General features: G+C 44.5%; 1 protein-coding gene across 3 annotated transcripts; it reads right to left on the bottom strand.

Annotated features, from left to right (window-relative positions):
• Positions 1-1,771: 1,771 nt before the first annotated feature.
• Positions 1,772-14,006, bottom strand: ISL1 (ISL LIM homeobox 1). Of its 3 annotated transcripts, none has more exons than XM_027745716.2 (7): positions 13,689-14,006; positions 12,540-12,648; positions 11,452-11,641; positions 8,258-8,517; positions 6,001-6,287; positions 4,437-4,604; positions 1,772-2,218 (listed from the first exon to the last, which is right to left on the bottom strand). In XM_027745716.2, exons 2-7 carry the CDS (start codon positions 12,565-12,567, stop codon positions 2,102-2,104), a joined length of 1,050 nt encoding a protein of 349 aa, XP_027601517.1. In that variant the 5' UTR covers positions 12,568-12,648; positions 13,689-14,006; the 3' UTR covers positions 1,772-2,101. The 3 variants fall into 3 exon arrangements, with proteins under 3 accessions (XP_027601517.1, XP_027601516.1, XP_027601519.1); XM_027745715.2 differs by lacking the exon at positions 13,689-14,006 and adding an exon at positions 12,771-12,876; XM_027745718.2 differs by lacking the exon at positions 13,689-14,006 and adding an exon at positions 12,771-12,876 and having other exon boundaries at positions 6,001-6,284.
• Positions 14,007-15,127: the final 1,121 nt, after the last annotated feature.

Here is a 15,127-nt window from a genome sequence, read left to right as displayed (position 1 = left end):
GACATGCAAACCAACTTGTCTTTGTCAGACTAAAAATCTCTGTATATTCCAGTCCTTAAGGGTGTTTTGAAGCGAACCTTTGTCTTGTGCTGCCCAGGAGCACTAGGGAGCACACTTGGATTAGAGCAAAAACAACCCTTTCCCATTTTTTTCTTCTTTCAACTTTTCCCCAAGAAATCGCCCACGTTTCGAGCTTTCACCACCCTCTGCCCCACAAATTAAAAAAGGAATAAAAGACGGAGTGAAGAGAGGAAAGTCGACAGAAAATAAGGAACATATTCGTGCAATTTCACAGCAATATCCCCGACAGAAATATCCCCACAACTATTCCTCCTGCAGCATTATTTAATTGTTTTGACAGCAGACACTGATAAATAATGGTATACTTGACTTGTTAAGCAAAAAGCGTCCTTTTTATCAGGAGCTTATACTTAAAGCACAGGTCACTTCAACAATCTCAACAACGAGGCTTTGGTATACAGCACTTTCTTTTTATTATATTTTTAAAAATAGTAGAACTCAGCAAAAAGCCTGAGCTCCCAGTTCTTTAGATGTTTTAACGTTATGTCAGATCATGCCTAGAGTAATATCATTTTCAAGGGCAAGGGATGGGGTGGGGAGGAACAAGAGACTTTCTAACGTTATCAATTGAAAGCTAAGGCATCCAACTAGCCCTGATACAGTTGTTGAAATGGAAATTTACAAGCTGGTCGTTAATACTTGCAATAAAATATCACACTCCTTTTATTCACTAACGACCTGCTTTGCATGCAATATTTTATTTCAGGTATTATAACTGCTAACCTGTAAATATTTAAAAGAGGGAACTTTGTTCATTATTTAATGTTAATATTATTATTATTTTCTCTATTTCAAACGCTTATCTAGTGAAATAGTCCTGAAGATATAATAATTCTACATATGGCGCTTTTATTTCACATCATATTTAAGGAAAGAAAAAGGACAAAACCCACATAGAATTAGACATATAATTCAAAGACCACGGTACAACCTCTTCTTTTTTTTTTCTTTTTTTTTTTTTTTTTTTTACTTGAGCAAACAAAAAATAGTCAAATGACATGAAAAGTGGCAAGTCTTCCGATAATAAATAATAAATTACTTTATAATTTTGCAATGCAAGAGCAAACAAAAAGAGTGATTTTTTTCTTTTCGCTTTTCCTTTTTTTTACCTTATTTTTTTTTTTACTTTTTTCTTTTTTTTTTTTTTAGAGAGTGAGAGAGAAAGAGAAAGAGAGAAAAACAGTCCTTATAACCAATGACTATACACATCTTTGGGGGAGGGGAAGGTTCTTGGGCAGACACATTTCAAACACAATCCCGAGACGCTTTGTGGCAAAATAGAGGTATACCTTGTTGCAATGTTTTTATAAATTGGTTTCAAAGAGGAAATCGAAAATCTATTTTTAATCATCTAGGACTTAATAGGGGGTGGATCTCAACCAAACAAAACCAAAACCCCGCTACAGACATGCTAGAAGAGACCCAGGAAACAACCCCTTGTTAAGAGTCAACTAAAAACAACATTGCAAACCAACGCAGCTCCACCTTCCTGCAAGGAATCTTTCAACAATGCAGGGCTGAATCGTCTCTTTCCTGATGATGGAAAACCTACTGGAGCTTCTTTTGGCAAGGCTATCCCCAATATTGAAACAGCACCATTCGGATTGGGAGGGACCAGATAGAAAGTCCCTCTACCTTGGTTTCTCCCTAAGATGTGCAGTCAAATGAAAAGATTTTTTTTTTTTTTTGAGATCCACAAGTACAAATCCTTTACATTTGGAAAACGTCTTTTTGATCCTCCTCTGATCATTGAAAAGCGCGGGGTTTGTGGTTCTTTTTAGTATTTTTTTCTAGTGAGATCCCATGATTGTCTTCACAGTGTTGCTACCATATTACCTTGTCTTTTCAAACATGACTCCGTTCATCTCATGGAACAGTTCCTTGCTAGGTGTCTTACAGGGTTGTTAAATATTCTTTCCCCCTAAATTTCGGAGTCACAACACGTTCACTTTCCCACTCTCTCCAACGGGATGAGGATAAGGGCAGAAACAACAACAACAGAAATCTGAATGAGTGTTCCTCATGCCTCAATAGGACTGGCTACCATGCTGTTGGGTGTATCTGGCAGCTGAGAGGACATTGATGCTACTTCACTTCCAGTAGAATTGGAACCGGGTCCTCCTTCCGAAAAATTAACCTGCCAAAAAAAAAAAAAAAAAAAAAAAAAAAAAAAAAAAAAAAAGAAAAGAAAAAAAAAAAAAAGAAGAAAAATAAGAAAAAGAAGTTTTGCTACAACTGTAAAAATCAACCAAAAGTAGCAGGTAAAGGCAAAGAAGAACACAAAAATAAATACACAAGGCATGCAGCCGAATGGCCCGATACGTCTCCACAGGAGGCTGTGTCACTGCTGGTTGCTCTGTTTAGCTTCCCCATTGACTTCACAGGAACCCTTTTCAGGCCTTTGGCCAAATCACCAAGAAAAAGTAGATTAAAAAAAAAAGGAAAAAAGAAGACTGAAAAATCAAGCAAATAAACAAACAAACTTATTAATGAGGTCTTCTTCCCTGTGTTGCAAGAGTGGCAATCCCAACAGGATGTTCTAGTCAATTATTTAGGAGTGCATGTGTTTTCTTGACAGGAAACTGAAAGGTTACCTTTTTCCCCTTTTGTGCACATACGAAAATAAACCTGGAAGGAGCATCCAGGAGCAGAAAGGCATTTGAAACCAGCCATCCTCTTTCATTCGTGATTTGAGGCGGGTGCTATCTCTTCTTAATGAGAGTCAGTTTGATAAAAAAGGTCACACTATTTCATCCTAATGTGCCCCGCTGCTCCCGTTAGTTTAGAAGCAGCGTCCGGAAAAGGCATGATTTGAAGGGTGGAGCTTTGCTAGTCCAAAAGCATTTCTTTGGCACCTATTTAGCTGGCCAATCCTGTGATTAAGGGCCTTTCCAGATTAGAGACGGTGCCTTGAACAGTGGATGAACTCTTTCATCCACTATTCTTTATTTTAACTCTTTTCAGTATCACAAATTATGTCAAATGTATATTAATATTAATCTGTCAATCTAATGATCTACCTTTAAGTGTATGTGTATTTGGATTACCCATCTTCTCTTCTGCCTTTTTTTTCCTCTGTTTTTGAACTCACTGCATCAAAGATTTCTAAAGTCTCATATTCTGTTAAGGCACAGGAAAGTAAGGCAAGAGAAGGAGATAATTTTTCCTCCTGTCTGATGGACGGCTTGATTAAAGAAGGAAAAACACGGGTTGCTCTAGATGTAAAAGGATACAAATAGCCCTGCTGCTATGCTGTATTTCCCTGAGCCAGCACAGTGTGCCAGCAAGGGAAACAAACTGCAGACTGCTGTTGGGCGAAAGAAAAGTGATTCTGCAAGAGAGCATGGTACTAAACCAAAAAGATTTGAACACAATGCTAGATTCAGCTACAAACCTTTATCTTGCATCATTTCATGTAAGAAAAAAATGTCCAACAGATCATAAAAGGGTTTATATGTTAATTTTTCATAACTACTATTTTGAATTATTGAAATACCATACACAACGTACCTTATTATTTTAAAGATCTGGTTTTAACACATTTAGGCCAGGAAACTGAGTTAAGGTTGAACTTCTGTCCTTAATTCACCTGGTTGGGCCTAAGTATTGTAGATGATATGGTCCCATATGAGCTGCCAAGTGACGTAGGCATAAGGAAGGGAGTTAAGAACAGAATTTATTCTAAAAGGTCTGTTTTCTTTCGGCTTAAGGTAGTTTATTATAGTGCTTGAATTTTTCACCTGAATACATACTAGCAATTTCCTTTTCAAAGGACAACATTTAAAATAAGCTATATATATGTATATTTGTCTGTGTATGTAGATATATGAAGTTATATCTAGAGAAACATGCTTAAAAGGACTTCAAAATTTTAATTAAGTGACTGATATTTGTGTGACCAAACAAGGGCCCGGGCTGACATTGCAATCATGTATTTAAAATTCAGCCTATGGCATAAAGGCAAAATTGGCCCAAAGTGGGGAGGGGCAAATTTTATAAACTGCTTTCACAAATGTAAGTACAATTAAGTGACGTGTTAAGAATGTTTTAGTTCTCTGGATGAGGTGCTGTCAGTTTTCAGGAGTGTGAAAGCTGAGTTATTCTCAGACCTGGCTCAGGCCTTATCCAAACTCGCAGTCAACCCCACAAGAGCTCTGCTGTACGCTAAGGTAGATTTTGCATCAACCCCTATGATATCAATTCAATTCTCCATGTTTACAGGTGCTATCATGTCCACCTTGTAATTTCGGGAAAACCCAGCTAGCGTGGATTGCTCGTCTCACTGAGAGCATCCAACACTTTTAATGAATCCCCGATTGCTCTGCCCCTGATACCGGCTGGGAACCGACACTTACTAGTTGCTGAAAAGCAGGTTGGTCTATGTCACTCTGCAACGCGAAGTCACTCAGTACTTTCCAGGGCGGCTGGTAACTCTGCACCTCCACGGGGTTCGCCTGCAAACCCCCGTCATGTCTCTCCGGACTAGCAGCCACCATAGGAGTTCCTGTCATCCCTTGGATATTCTGTAAACAGCCCAGCAAAAGATGTTAATGAGCTTGATTAACTTCATTGTATATAAGTGCTGAGTCAATAAACTGCTTTCTATCTTATCTATACGGTCTCTTGTATTTGCTTTGTTAATCTGCTGTGAATGTCTTACTGTATTCTGCTCTAGGTCAGCCTGTTTCTACCCGCTGCATTTATCACGGTGGAAGTTTACTTTCTTTCCCTTTAATGCTCCTATTCGTCTCAAGGCATACTCCGTCCTAAGCTTTCTTAAACCTGAGCATTCTGTATCTCGACTGCCGATGCACGTCTCAGAACAAGAAACGGTTAATTATGCTCCCTTCCTATGTCGCATCCAGGCTGGTTTTGTTCTGCATGACCTTAACTAGATCGTATATCCACTGCACGACGTCCACTGCCGTCCACGTCATTACCGCGCTCTTAATAAACAAACAAACAAAACAAAACAGCCCTCCCAGTATGCCCTATGGTGCAGACAGAGTGTACAACATAACTCCAAGCCTCGACGAATAGATTGTTCAGGCGAGTTAATAACACCGTGTTTTATTGCATTCCAACAGGGTAAAATGAAACTCCTTAAATTCCACTTAACTAGGCAGCCTTATGGATTAATAGTCATTCTCAGGTCAGTCAATATATACACAGGGAGAGTAACAGACTCTTCTTCAAGTGGACTAGCGACAACAGAAAGAAAAAAAATTGGCTTAAAATGGAGACAATTTGTTCGACTTTCTGCTCGTTTGCATCACACACGCATATGTCCACAGGCAAGAACTCAAAATATATAAAACTATCTATAAGTTAACCTGTAAACAGTATGGTAATTCTGAAAACTTTGCATTGTATTTGTCTTTTTCTACAGTAAGTGCACTGACAAACACACACCTATACATCCTGTAGTATATAATGTGCTAAGAAAAACACATCTAAATTGCCTTTTATCCGTCGTCTTTTTTAACTTTTTTTTCCCCTGCTGGATTTACTTCTGTTTAAAACGAGGGAAGAGGGCAAAAGCATTATTTTCCCCTTAAGGAGTCCTTTGCTTTTGCAGTATCAGCATTACACAAAGCTGATACACATCCCATGAGCTCTGCAGGTCACAATTCATGCTGCAGAGAAGTTAGTCTAAACCACTGCGTATCTTTTAGCCCCGCAAAAGAGATGGGTTTGCGTGAGCAGCCTGTATCTGCTCCTTTCTGTGGTCTGTTTCGATTGCACTGACAACAGAAACAAACGGTAACAGCTAAGCGGTATCGTTTTCTTTGTTTTAAGGGAGCTCGCAAAAAATCAAAAGCATCAAACCGAGCCCTGAGGCTGTCCGAACCGGACGTATCCCAGGCGTTTCGCCTTGGCAATTAAGGCAGAACATGGACAGAAGCTGAAGCCACTTACAGTTTTGTCATTGGGTTGCTGCTGCTGAAGTTGCTTCATCATAATGCTCCTTTTTTTATCCTTGCATCGCTTGTTTTGAAACCAAACCCTGATGACCCTCGGGCTGAGGCCAGTCATTTCTACCAGTTGCTCTTTCATGAGGGCGTCAGGCCTGGGGTTGGCAGCGTAGCAGGTCCTCAAGGTGTGAAGCTGTTTTTCATTAAGGACAGTCCGGACTCGGGTGGTCTTCTCAGGCTGCTTGTGGACGTGGGGCCGCAGAGCTGGCTGTCTGGCAGAGATAGGTTCTGCTGTAGGGGAAGGGAGGAACAGGATCCCCATGAGTAGGGAGCAGGGAGTCTGCGGAGACTATGAATCTAAGCTGGTGGAACAGGGGGAGGGGGCCGGGGGGGGGGGGGGGGGGGGGGGGGGTGATGAACCCTCTTTCAAAGGCCATTCAAACACTCAGATCTATCGGAGCTGCTGCAGACTCCTCTGCTTTATGCGCTGGTGGAGTGACTGACATTTCTGACTCCTCAGATAATTAATTTGCAAAAACAAACCACCCCCCTAAAACCCTTAATGACAGAAGCTTGAACCTGTATGAGACTTGACAGGGGAGGGTGAGTTTGCTGAGGTGTATGTGTGCTAGGAAAGGAGCAGGAGGGTTTTGTGTGTTTATCTCCTGACAAATCACCGAACCAGATTTTTGGGCCAAAAATTAATGAACGAAAACTTCTTAAATTAATCATTATTCGGGTCTGCTTCTTGTATAGTGAATCTAGCTCAGTTTAGCCAGAAGCCGCCATAACGTGCAGTAGCTCCCGGTGGTTTGATGCTTCCAAATTGAAGCAAAACAAGCGAAATCCTCTGCACCAAGGCCATGGAGGAAGAGCTTGTGAGAGCCCTATATACCAAAGCACGGAGGATGGCATCTATCTTAGAAAGTGGAGGTGCTAGGTGAATTTGTTTAGACTTAAGAAGAATAATTTTTTTAAAAAAAAGTTTGTCTGATTCTTTACAAAGGAGAGCAAGCCCAGCAACTCGTGGAAACGGCCAAGAAATGCAAACCTACGGGTAGCATCACATCAAGAGCTAAAAGTGTTCCTGTAATTCTGCCATTCTTCTGTGCGTTGTGTAGCTGTAGCTATGTAGGTGTAAATTGACCCAGTCAAGGGAAAAATAAAAACACTGCTATTTCCCCCCCCCCCCCCCTTAAACTGTTTAGCTAACATTCTGAGGTGCTTGCTTTTGTACAGTCGGGTTCCGATTTCTCTGAGTATAACAATACATCAGCAGATGCGATGAAGACATTACGAAGGCTTCCAATCTTATCAGTATTATACCTGCCGACACAATAAGCCTTTCGGAGACATGCACAAACACGCTATAGGGAGCACAATCTCTCTAGAATTGTGCCCTGATAAGGTACCGGATTATTTCTTCCTATATAAAGATAAGTCACCCGAAAGCAGCTCAGAAGAGGGAAACGAGCCTGTTTTAGCATAGCTAAACTTTGCAAATAACCTTCCGAGATACAGTTACATGCACAGCAATAATGCCGGCCAACCTTGTATCGTCCAGCCTAGTTTGCCTCAGAGACATGTCCCTTCCTAAAGCTAAGAGTCTCTGAGTAGCTGACGTGCCACGTCGAGAACTACAAGTGTGAATGAAGTTGTAAGGTGGGGCGACTCTGAAGTTACTAGGCTGAGTTTTGAGATGAAATTCTCATCAAAACACGAGAAACGTTTCAAGAAGGCAGAGTCACTTTAAAAGACAATTACCGAAAATTAGCTTGTTGACAGTTTTAAATTACAGCCTGAGCGCTCGCCTGTACTTATGAAGCCTATCTCTTTTAGAACCCCACTTCCTCCAGCGTTCAGAACGGCTTCTGCACACGCTCCTGAGGCGGCCGAGAGATCGGCCGGCGCTTTGCCGTAGACCTGCTCGCCGCAGCGGCCCGTCCCTCTCCGACTCAGACTCAGGCTCAGGGCTCGGGAGGGTGTGACGGAGGACTCCTGCACGCGGTGCGCGCTGGGGGCAGGAAGAGCGGGGGTGCGGCCCCTCCGCAGGTGTCCCGCTTCACGCGTCCCGCGAACGCGGGCGTTTCTCGCGGCAGCAGGACCCGCGGCAGCCCAGGGCGTGGGGCAGTCACCGCCGCCGGCGCCTCTCCGAGGAGGTGCGGGACCCTGCGGGAGCGTGGAGCTCTCCCTGCCGCCCAGCGCGGGGCCGGGCGTCGCCAAACCCCGCGGGCTCCCGCGGCGCTGGGCGCGGGCGGTACCTGCCATCTGCAGCGGCCGGGCGGGGTGCAGGGGGCTGAGGGGGTCCCCGCCGCCCAGGCTGGCCCGCTCCACCACGTCGTGGTCCGCCCGGCAGAAGAGGCCGTCCTCCCGCAGCGCGAATTCATCGCCTGGGATGAGCTGGCGGCTGCAGGCCACGCAGCGGAAACACTCGATGTGGTACACCTTGGCGCGGGCGCGCATCACGAAGTCATTCTTGCTGAAGCCGATGCTGCATTTGGCGCACTTGATGCCGTATAACCTGAGCAGGGCCCAGCCCAGAAAGAAAGAGAAGGAAGGGAAGGAGGGAGAGCACGGGAGGGGGAAGGGGAGGGTAGGGAAGGGGCGGGAGGGAGAAAGGAAAGGAAAAAAGAAAGAGGTTTTCACTCCCGCTCGTGGGCAGCCCCTGGCCCCGCGTAGACGCGCCACACGCAATCCACTTCTTTAAAAAGCACGAAAAATACAGAAACCAGAAGAGGAAAGGAATAAGCCGGATTCGTTTGCTGTCCGTGCGCTGATCCCCATGCCGTAAAAGTTGGAGGGGGCCCGAAAGCAACGGTGGAAGAGAAGAGTGGTGAGGCAAAGGTGTAAGAAGAAAAAAACAAGGACCCCTTTGCTTCCCGAGGAGATCCGACCTCTCCCTGCTGTCCCAGCGCCCGGGCTGAAGCGGGAGTGGGGCCGTTACTGTCCTCTCCCTGCCTCCTCACCTGACCTAAACTGGCCTGGGACTGAACTGGACTACCCGGGCACACCACGGAAAGGCGACGCTGCCAAAGCTGCCATGCACTCCACGCATACAAACCTGCCAGCCTCACCAAACTGCCGTATTTTTTGCGCGGAACCCACTCAGGACTTGTACCGCTTGATGTGTGCCTGGAGTGCCGTTAGCTTAGCCTCTGGGACACGGCAGGGGAGACTACCAGCGCACGGTCTCTTCCCCTCGTCCTCTCTCACCAGGTTAATTTGAAACAACAGTATAAGCATACACACATGTCTCCTCAGGCTCACATATATAGTAGTGTAACTTCTCTCCCCAACTAAAAGGCAGTTTGGGTGCTCTGGCTTTGCAGCCTGTCCCTTCCTTAGCCTCCCTGCCCTGTTTTCCCTCTTCCTGACGCTCCCACCTTGAGCCGGGGCTCAGGCTTTCCCGCAGGAATGAGAGGGCAGCTCCTTGCTGACAGCCCCACAAGACAAATAATACGTTTCTGGAGTGGATGGTGGGCTCCTTGTCTCCCGTGGAGGAAAGCGGGGCAGTTCACCCATCAGTAGATAAACACGAGAAAATCCTCCAATTCGGGTGTCTAGCACTGCAGTCTTTTGGCTCCCAACCGAGTGCTCTTTAGCCAGAAGCCTTCTTAATACGATGTAAAATTAACATCTTTCTGCAAATGTACGGATATACGCACATATGCACGCTCACGATCCAGACAACTGTGAAAACTGCTCCTAAAAACTAGGCTAATATTTATTCCCATTCATTTCCTCACCAGTATACTTCCTTGGAGATACAGTCTGTAAAACATGCATGTGGGTATAGATGTTACTTAAATACTTCTTTAGCTGCTACGGCTATAAAGATGTGCTAGTCCTGTATTCAGAGCTACATATATCCGAATTATAGTTTTGAGAAGAAAAACCCCAAACAAACAGCTAGACAGCAAAAGAACAGAGTGATCGTAAAGCATGTGCATTCATATGTACAAAAGTTGCGGTAGTTGCCCACAGGATTGACAACTATAGATTGGCTTACGGTCTAATTCAAAGTCACCTTGCATGTAACATACATCTTCCTTTTTAAATTGTAGACAATTAAATGTATTCCATATTAACTTAATAGAGCAGCATTTTTTTTTCTGCTTAAATTTCTCCCGCTGAGTTTTATCAGGAGGTAAGTGAACACAATCCAGTCCAAACGTTTTCCTTTCATTTGAAATCAGTGAAAGGACAACACTTAAAAGAATGGCTCCAAAGTTCGTTTAAAAGTAAAGAATGAATAAATAAATAAATAAATAAATAAATAAATAAATAAAGCTTAAAAGCTCTGGTTTTCATCATTATAGAACTTAGAGAATAATATCACAATGGTTTGAAGGAATGATCTGTTTATAAATTGTGCACTGGAGCAGGAAAGAGTCAAGGGGTTTATTTCAGTTCAGAATTACACAGAAATCAGACGATATTTTAGGTGTCTCGGAGACTTGCTTCCAAAACTTTCTGTAGAAAAAAATACTTTTCATACCACAGTGTCATGCAAACTTCTGATTTGGCAAACCCGGTAGGTGACACTGAAATGGATCAGCATGAGCCAGGAGCACAAATAATAAACACACTCGAAATTCTTGCTTTGGTTTCTCTATAGTGTCAGGATTGGCAACGTTCACATTTTATCAGTTACCAGATTTTAATGTGAGGAAGGAAGCGGTTCCATTATCTAAATATACCCAATTGTTCACGAACAGATGATGGGCAATTTGATCTGGTCTGTCTAATTCATCAGTACAGATAAGATAAGAAAGCAAAGGCAGTCAGATATCACCAAAGGGGTTAATATTTAAAAAGATTAAATGTCAGTTATTTTAGCTAAGAAACATTTCAGTCTAGGTTTTAACATCGCCATAAAAGGAACCTTCAATATGAAGGAAATTTGGGGTTTGTTTCTGTTTTCCTTTTGCTTTCTGTTTTAGACAGGCCTGGTTTAAGATTTTTTTTTCACCCGTGTATTTATTTTTGCGGCATACGTGATTGAAGAGCCTTTCTTATGAATGCCATTATGCCTTTGCAAAAACACAGAGGGATGCTTTTCTCAGGTTGTGTTAGAAAGCAATCACTTCTATGTTGCTCATAATATCTACATGGTTAAAAATATCCATTATCTATGATTTCCCATTTCGTTAGAATCAGAGGTTGCCTTGACAAAGTCCTCAGAAAGATCCTACACAGTCTCGAACCTGGTTTTGTTTATACAGAAATTTGCATTTGAATTTAAGGAATAAAAAACTTCACGACTACCTTTTCTCCTTGCCGGTCTATCTATTGGAAACCACTTAAAAATATACGAATTGTCTTTTACCCTCTTCCTCACAATTTTTCCTCTTAATGCGTCTGTCAAATTTATAAAGTTAAAAATAAAAATAAAATCTCACCAAAGAATTAAACACTATAAAATCTCACCGAAGAATTAACATAAATGGCATACCTGATATAATCTCTTTTACAGTAGGTTTTGCCATCCCTAACAAAGCACGTACAGGTCTCGTCCAAATACTGATTACACTCTGCACACTTCAAACACGCCGCATGCCATTCCAAATCCGGAGAAACCCTCAGAATATACTGATCGTGAATTTGATTGCCGCAACCAACACATAGGGAAATCAGACGTTTTTCTGAAATGAAAATAAATACATGATTGACTAACCGTTTACTCTCCTACAGAGATAAACACACTTTTAATGCCATTCCCTTATAAAGCGTACTCTGGGAGTGTTCTTGTTTGGTTTTTGCCTTTTTTTGTTTGTTTTGGGGGATTTTGTGTGGGGTTTTGGTTGTTTTTTTAATGGGTTTGTTGGTCTTGGGTTTCGGGGTTTTTTGTATTGCACTTTTGGATGATAACTGAAGTGTGCCATCAAAACCTTGCCTCGTTTAGAAAGGAGGCGGAACATATGTTAAAACACAAATGTGAAGAGTCTTTGGGGTGAAGGTCCTCATTTCACAAGCCTTGCATGGAATCAAAACTCCAAACTCCCATGTTGTTTTATTTTTATTTTATTATTTGCTTGGTTGAATGCCCTGCCTTACGAGGAGAGCAGCTATGTGTATTATTTCATATTTTAAAAGGCTGTGACTGAAAACGATGAAGCATGGCTGCGTGCACTTCCCATTCAGCCTTCTCCCTCAGAGGAGGGGAGTCGAGGCTTCTAGCAAGAACAAGCATCATTACGGTTGTCACTTGCTCTTTTTCGTAAGTCTAATGCTAACTACCCTAGACCGAGTAGGTGCTGGATAGTCAGCCTCACCGCAGTCTTACCACAAGAAGAACTTAAGGCTCCGTGGTTGGAGATCCCATTAAAATCCTGTCTGCTCCACAAACTTTAAAAGAGAGCAGGACCCCAGGCTGTTAACATATAACGCTACGACGTTAAAACAGAGCAAGCATGCAGGCATGGCAACAAAGGCACCTTCTCTACCATTCAAATGAAGTTCAGCACTTTAGCAGTTCGCCTGCCTGACACGGTTACAATAGACAGCACATTTATTCCAACAACGGTAAAGATTCCGCCTTACTTTTTGGTGGGTCTCCCATGTCTCCCATATCTGAAAGAGGGTGTAATGTCCACAGTGAAATGGTGTACGGTTTCGTTTTAAGACCCCAAAGTAGGTTTGAGAGCTGTCGCTAAAAAACAAAAATAAAAAAAAAAATAAAAAGTAGTAGTAATAATAAAAAGGAAAAAAAAAATGGAAATCGGGGGGAAAAAAAAAAAAGGAAAAAAAAAACCGGCACAAAACACCACCGACGTGGGGAGACACTGTCAGGGCTGCGGAGAGCGCAGGGGGCGCGCGGTGCGGGGCGCGGCGCCGGGGGCGCGGCGGGATCCGGCCACGCGGAGCGGAGCGGTAGCGGTGCGGTGGCGGTGCGGTAGCGGCGCTGTGCGGGCGCGGTGCGGTGGCGGTGCGGTGCAGTGGCGCTGCGGAGGCGCGGCGGTGCCGAGCTGGGCGCTGGCGGCTGCGGGCACTCGCCTCACCCTTATCTCTTACTCAAACTTCTCTGCTCCAACTCAGCCCTCTCGCCATTGGCCCGACGTCACGCGCGGGGACGTCACGCCCGCGCGCGCCCATTGGCGGCGGGCGGCGGGGCGCAGCGGCCCCCCCCCATTATCGTGTTTCGGCGTCTGGCGGCGCCGCGGGCCCGGCTCGGGTTCGCCCGGGCAACTTTTCCCCCTGCTCCTTATTTGTGTTTCCCTCCTTTTATACTTTTCTTCATGTTCGCTTCTCCTCCATCTCCACCGCTTATCTCCTGTTACACCTTTCGTTCTGCTCTTTCCCCGAGCCCCCTCTCGGGCTCCTTCATCCCTTTCCCCCCCCCCCCGCCCCGCCGGGTTTACCATACCGTGTGTACCATTTCCATAAATACATATATATACATATACATATATACACACACACACACATATATATGTACATGTATTATTTTTAGTTGTGGTATTAGCCCAATTGTTTCCTTTCAGAACGTTTATCTTTCCACGCTCCGGTTTGACCAGGCGGAACTGCCCCGAGCTCCCCGAGGGAGGGCAGGGTGGGCTGGCGAGTTATGGCCCCAGCCGCGAGATGGGACGATTTGAGGTTGCCCTCCAGCCTCCTTTTCTCTTAAAACCGCGGATAAAATCTTCATGTATTTCTGTTGAATACAAGATCGAAGGAGGTACAAATATTTACCTGAAATTGTCTCTCAAGAAGTTCTGCCTTTCCCCAAGGAGAATCCCTTAAAATTCTTATTAAAAAAGGTATGGAGAGAAGAAGCAGACTTGCTGTTAGAAAGGATCTGCAGCGCTGCTCCCTGGAGGCGATGTGGGGATTCCTTCAGCCGAGAGCCGCGGCCAAGCGCGGTGCGGTGCGGTGTCCGCGACCGCGGCTGCTCAGGGGCGCACGGCGCACCTCGGACTCCAGCGGGCAGTTATCTGAAAGTTTCCCAAACCAGGCAAAATGCAGCTTTCCCGTGGGCACTGATTTCTTTGTGTGTGTTTTTCAAAGGGCAGGCTCCGGTTCGGCTAGTCGGTGCCTGTCCTTTAGTCCCTGTGTGGAACTGTACCCGTTCCCGAGCGTGTCCGCCCCATGCCCTTCTGACACCCACCCTCTCCACCCCGGGATTTAAACGTTCCTTTTGAGTTTGTTTAGATCCCATTTTTGTCTTCTGTTCCATATGGACTGTTACACCGCCCTCAACAACGTAGTGTAGAAGTGCCCTCCAATCACTATGCGTCAGGAAAATATATTTGTTTTCAATGTCCTATGTTTTTAAAAGGCACCTGAGTTTGGGTGTAAGAGAGGCAAAGCCATATTCATGCAGAATAATTTACCTAGGAGAAATCTGATGGAAATGAAACAACCAAGAAATAGTTCTGAAACTCGCATTTGCTGATGAGACAGCTACTAAACAACGGACCTTCTCGGATTCCTAAGTTTGCAAGATATTTTCCTTTCTCAAGCTGAGGGGACAAACACACCCTCCAGGTTTATTTCAAACAAGAAGTGGGATTCAACGTTGCCACTTGTGGAGATAACTAAACTGCCTTGAAATGATCTCAAGATAGTTTCAGGAGGTAAAGACAGGGTTGTAAACACGCGCACACAGTTAATTTACATATTCAACGTTTAAATGCAACGTTTAAATTAAACAGTGGGAAATGCAACTCTGATAGGTGATCACTTCCACACCCAAGAAACTGGCGGTATACATATATGTGTTCGGGGAGAGTGTACATGTGTGTGCGTATATACATACATATATATATATATATAAAACTAGGCATACGTATAATTATGTATACCTAGGTAATTAGGTATAAGAATAACAGCTATAATTCTCTGTGTTAACCGAGTAAACAAAAAACCAGTTATGACGAACGACTGCCAAGAGTGGCGGCTTCGGTCAGCCTGGCACGTGTTTGGGGCAAATCGCTAGTAAATGGCCAATTTCACTCAAATTGGCGGGCTGCGGTGTCGTCCGGGCCGGGTCGGGTCGGGCTGGGCCGGAGGTCAGCGCCGCGCCCCGTGCCTGCCGGTGCCCCCGCAGCCCCCGCTGCTCCGGCGCGTGGCCGCGGTGCTGCGCTTGGCGTTGCAGCGTTCGGGGCGGGGGCTTCGCTCCGCGGGCACCG

This window comes from Pipra filicauda, unplaced genomic scaffold (assembly GCF_003945595.2).
Source record: "Pipra filicauda isolate LSUMZ 115617 unplaced genomic scaffold, ASM394559v2 scaffold81_size6448238_pilon, whole genome shotgun sequence".
Lineage (NCBI taxonomy): Eukaryota > Metazoa > Chordata > Aves > Passeriformes > Pipridae > Pipra > Pipra filicauda.
Note: the sequence above shows the minus strand (reverse complement) of the source record. Positions and strands in the feature narration are given on the sequence as shown.

Coding starts and splice junctions, on each gene's coding strand:
- ISL1 (XM_027745716.2), bottom strand. CDS start 12,567: ATGGGAGACATGGGAGACCCACCAAAAA. Junction 11,642..12,539: donor CATGGGAGACCCACCAAAAA/GTAAGGCGGAAT, acceptor TTTTCATTTCAG/AAAAACGTCTGATTTCCCTA. Junction 2,219..4,436: donor AACCTGCTTTTCAGCAACTA/GTAAGTGTCGGT, acceptor TTTTTTTGGCAG/GTTAATTTTTCGGAAGGAGG.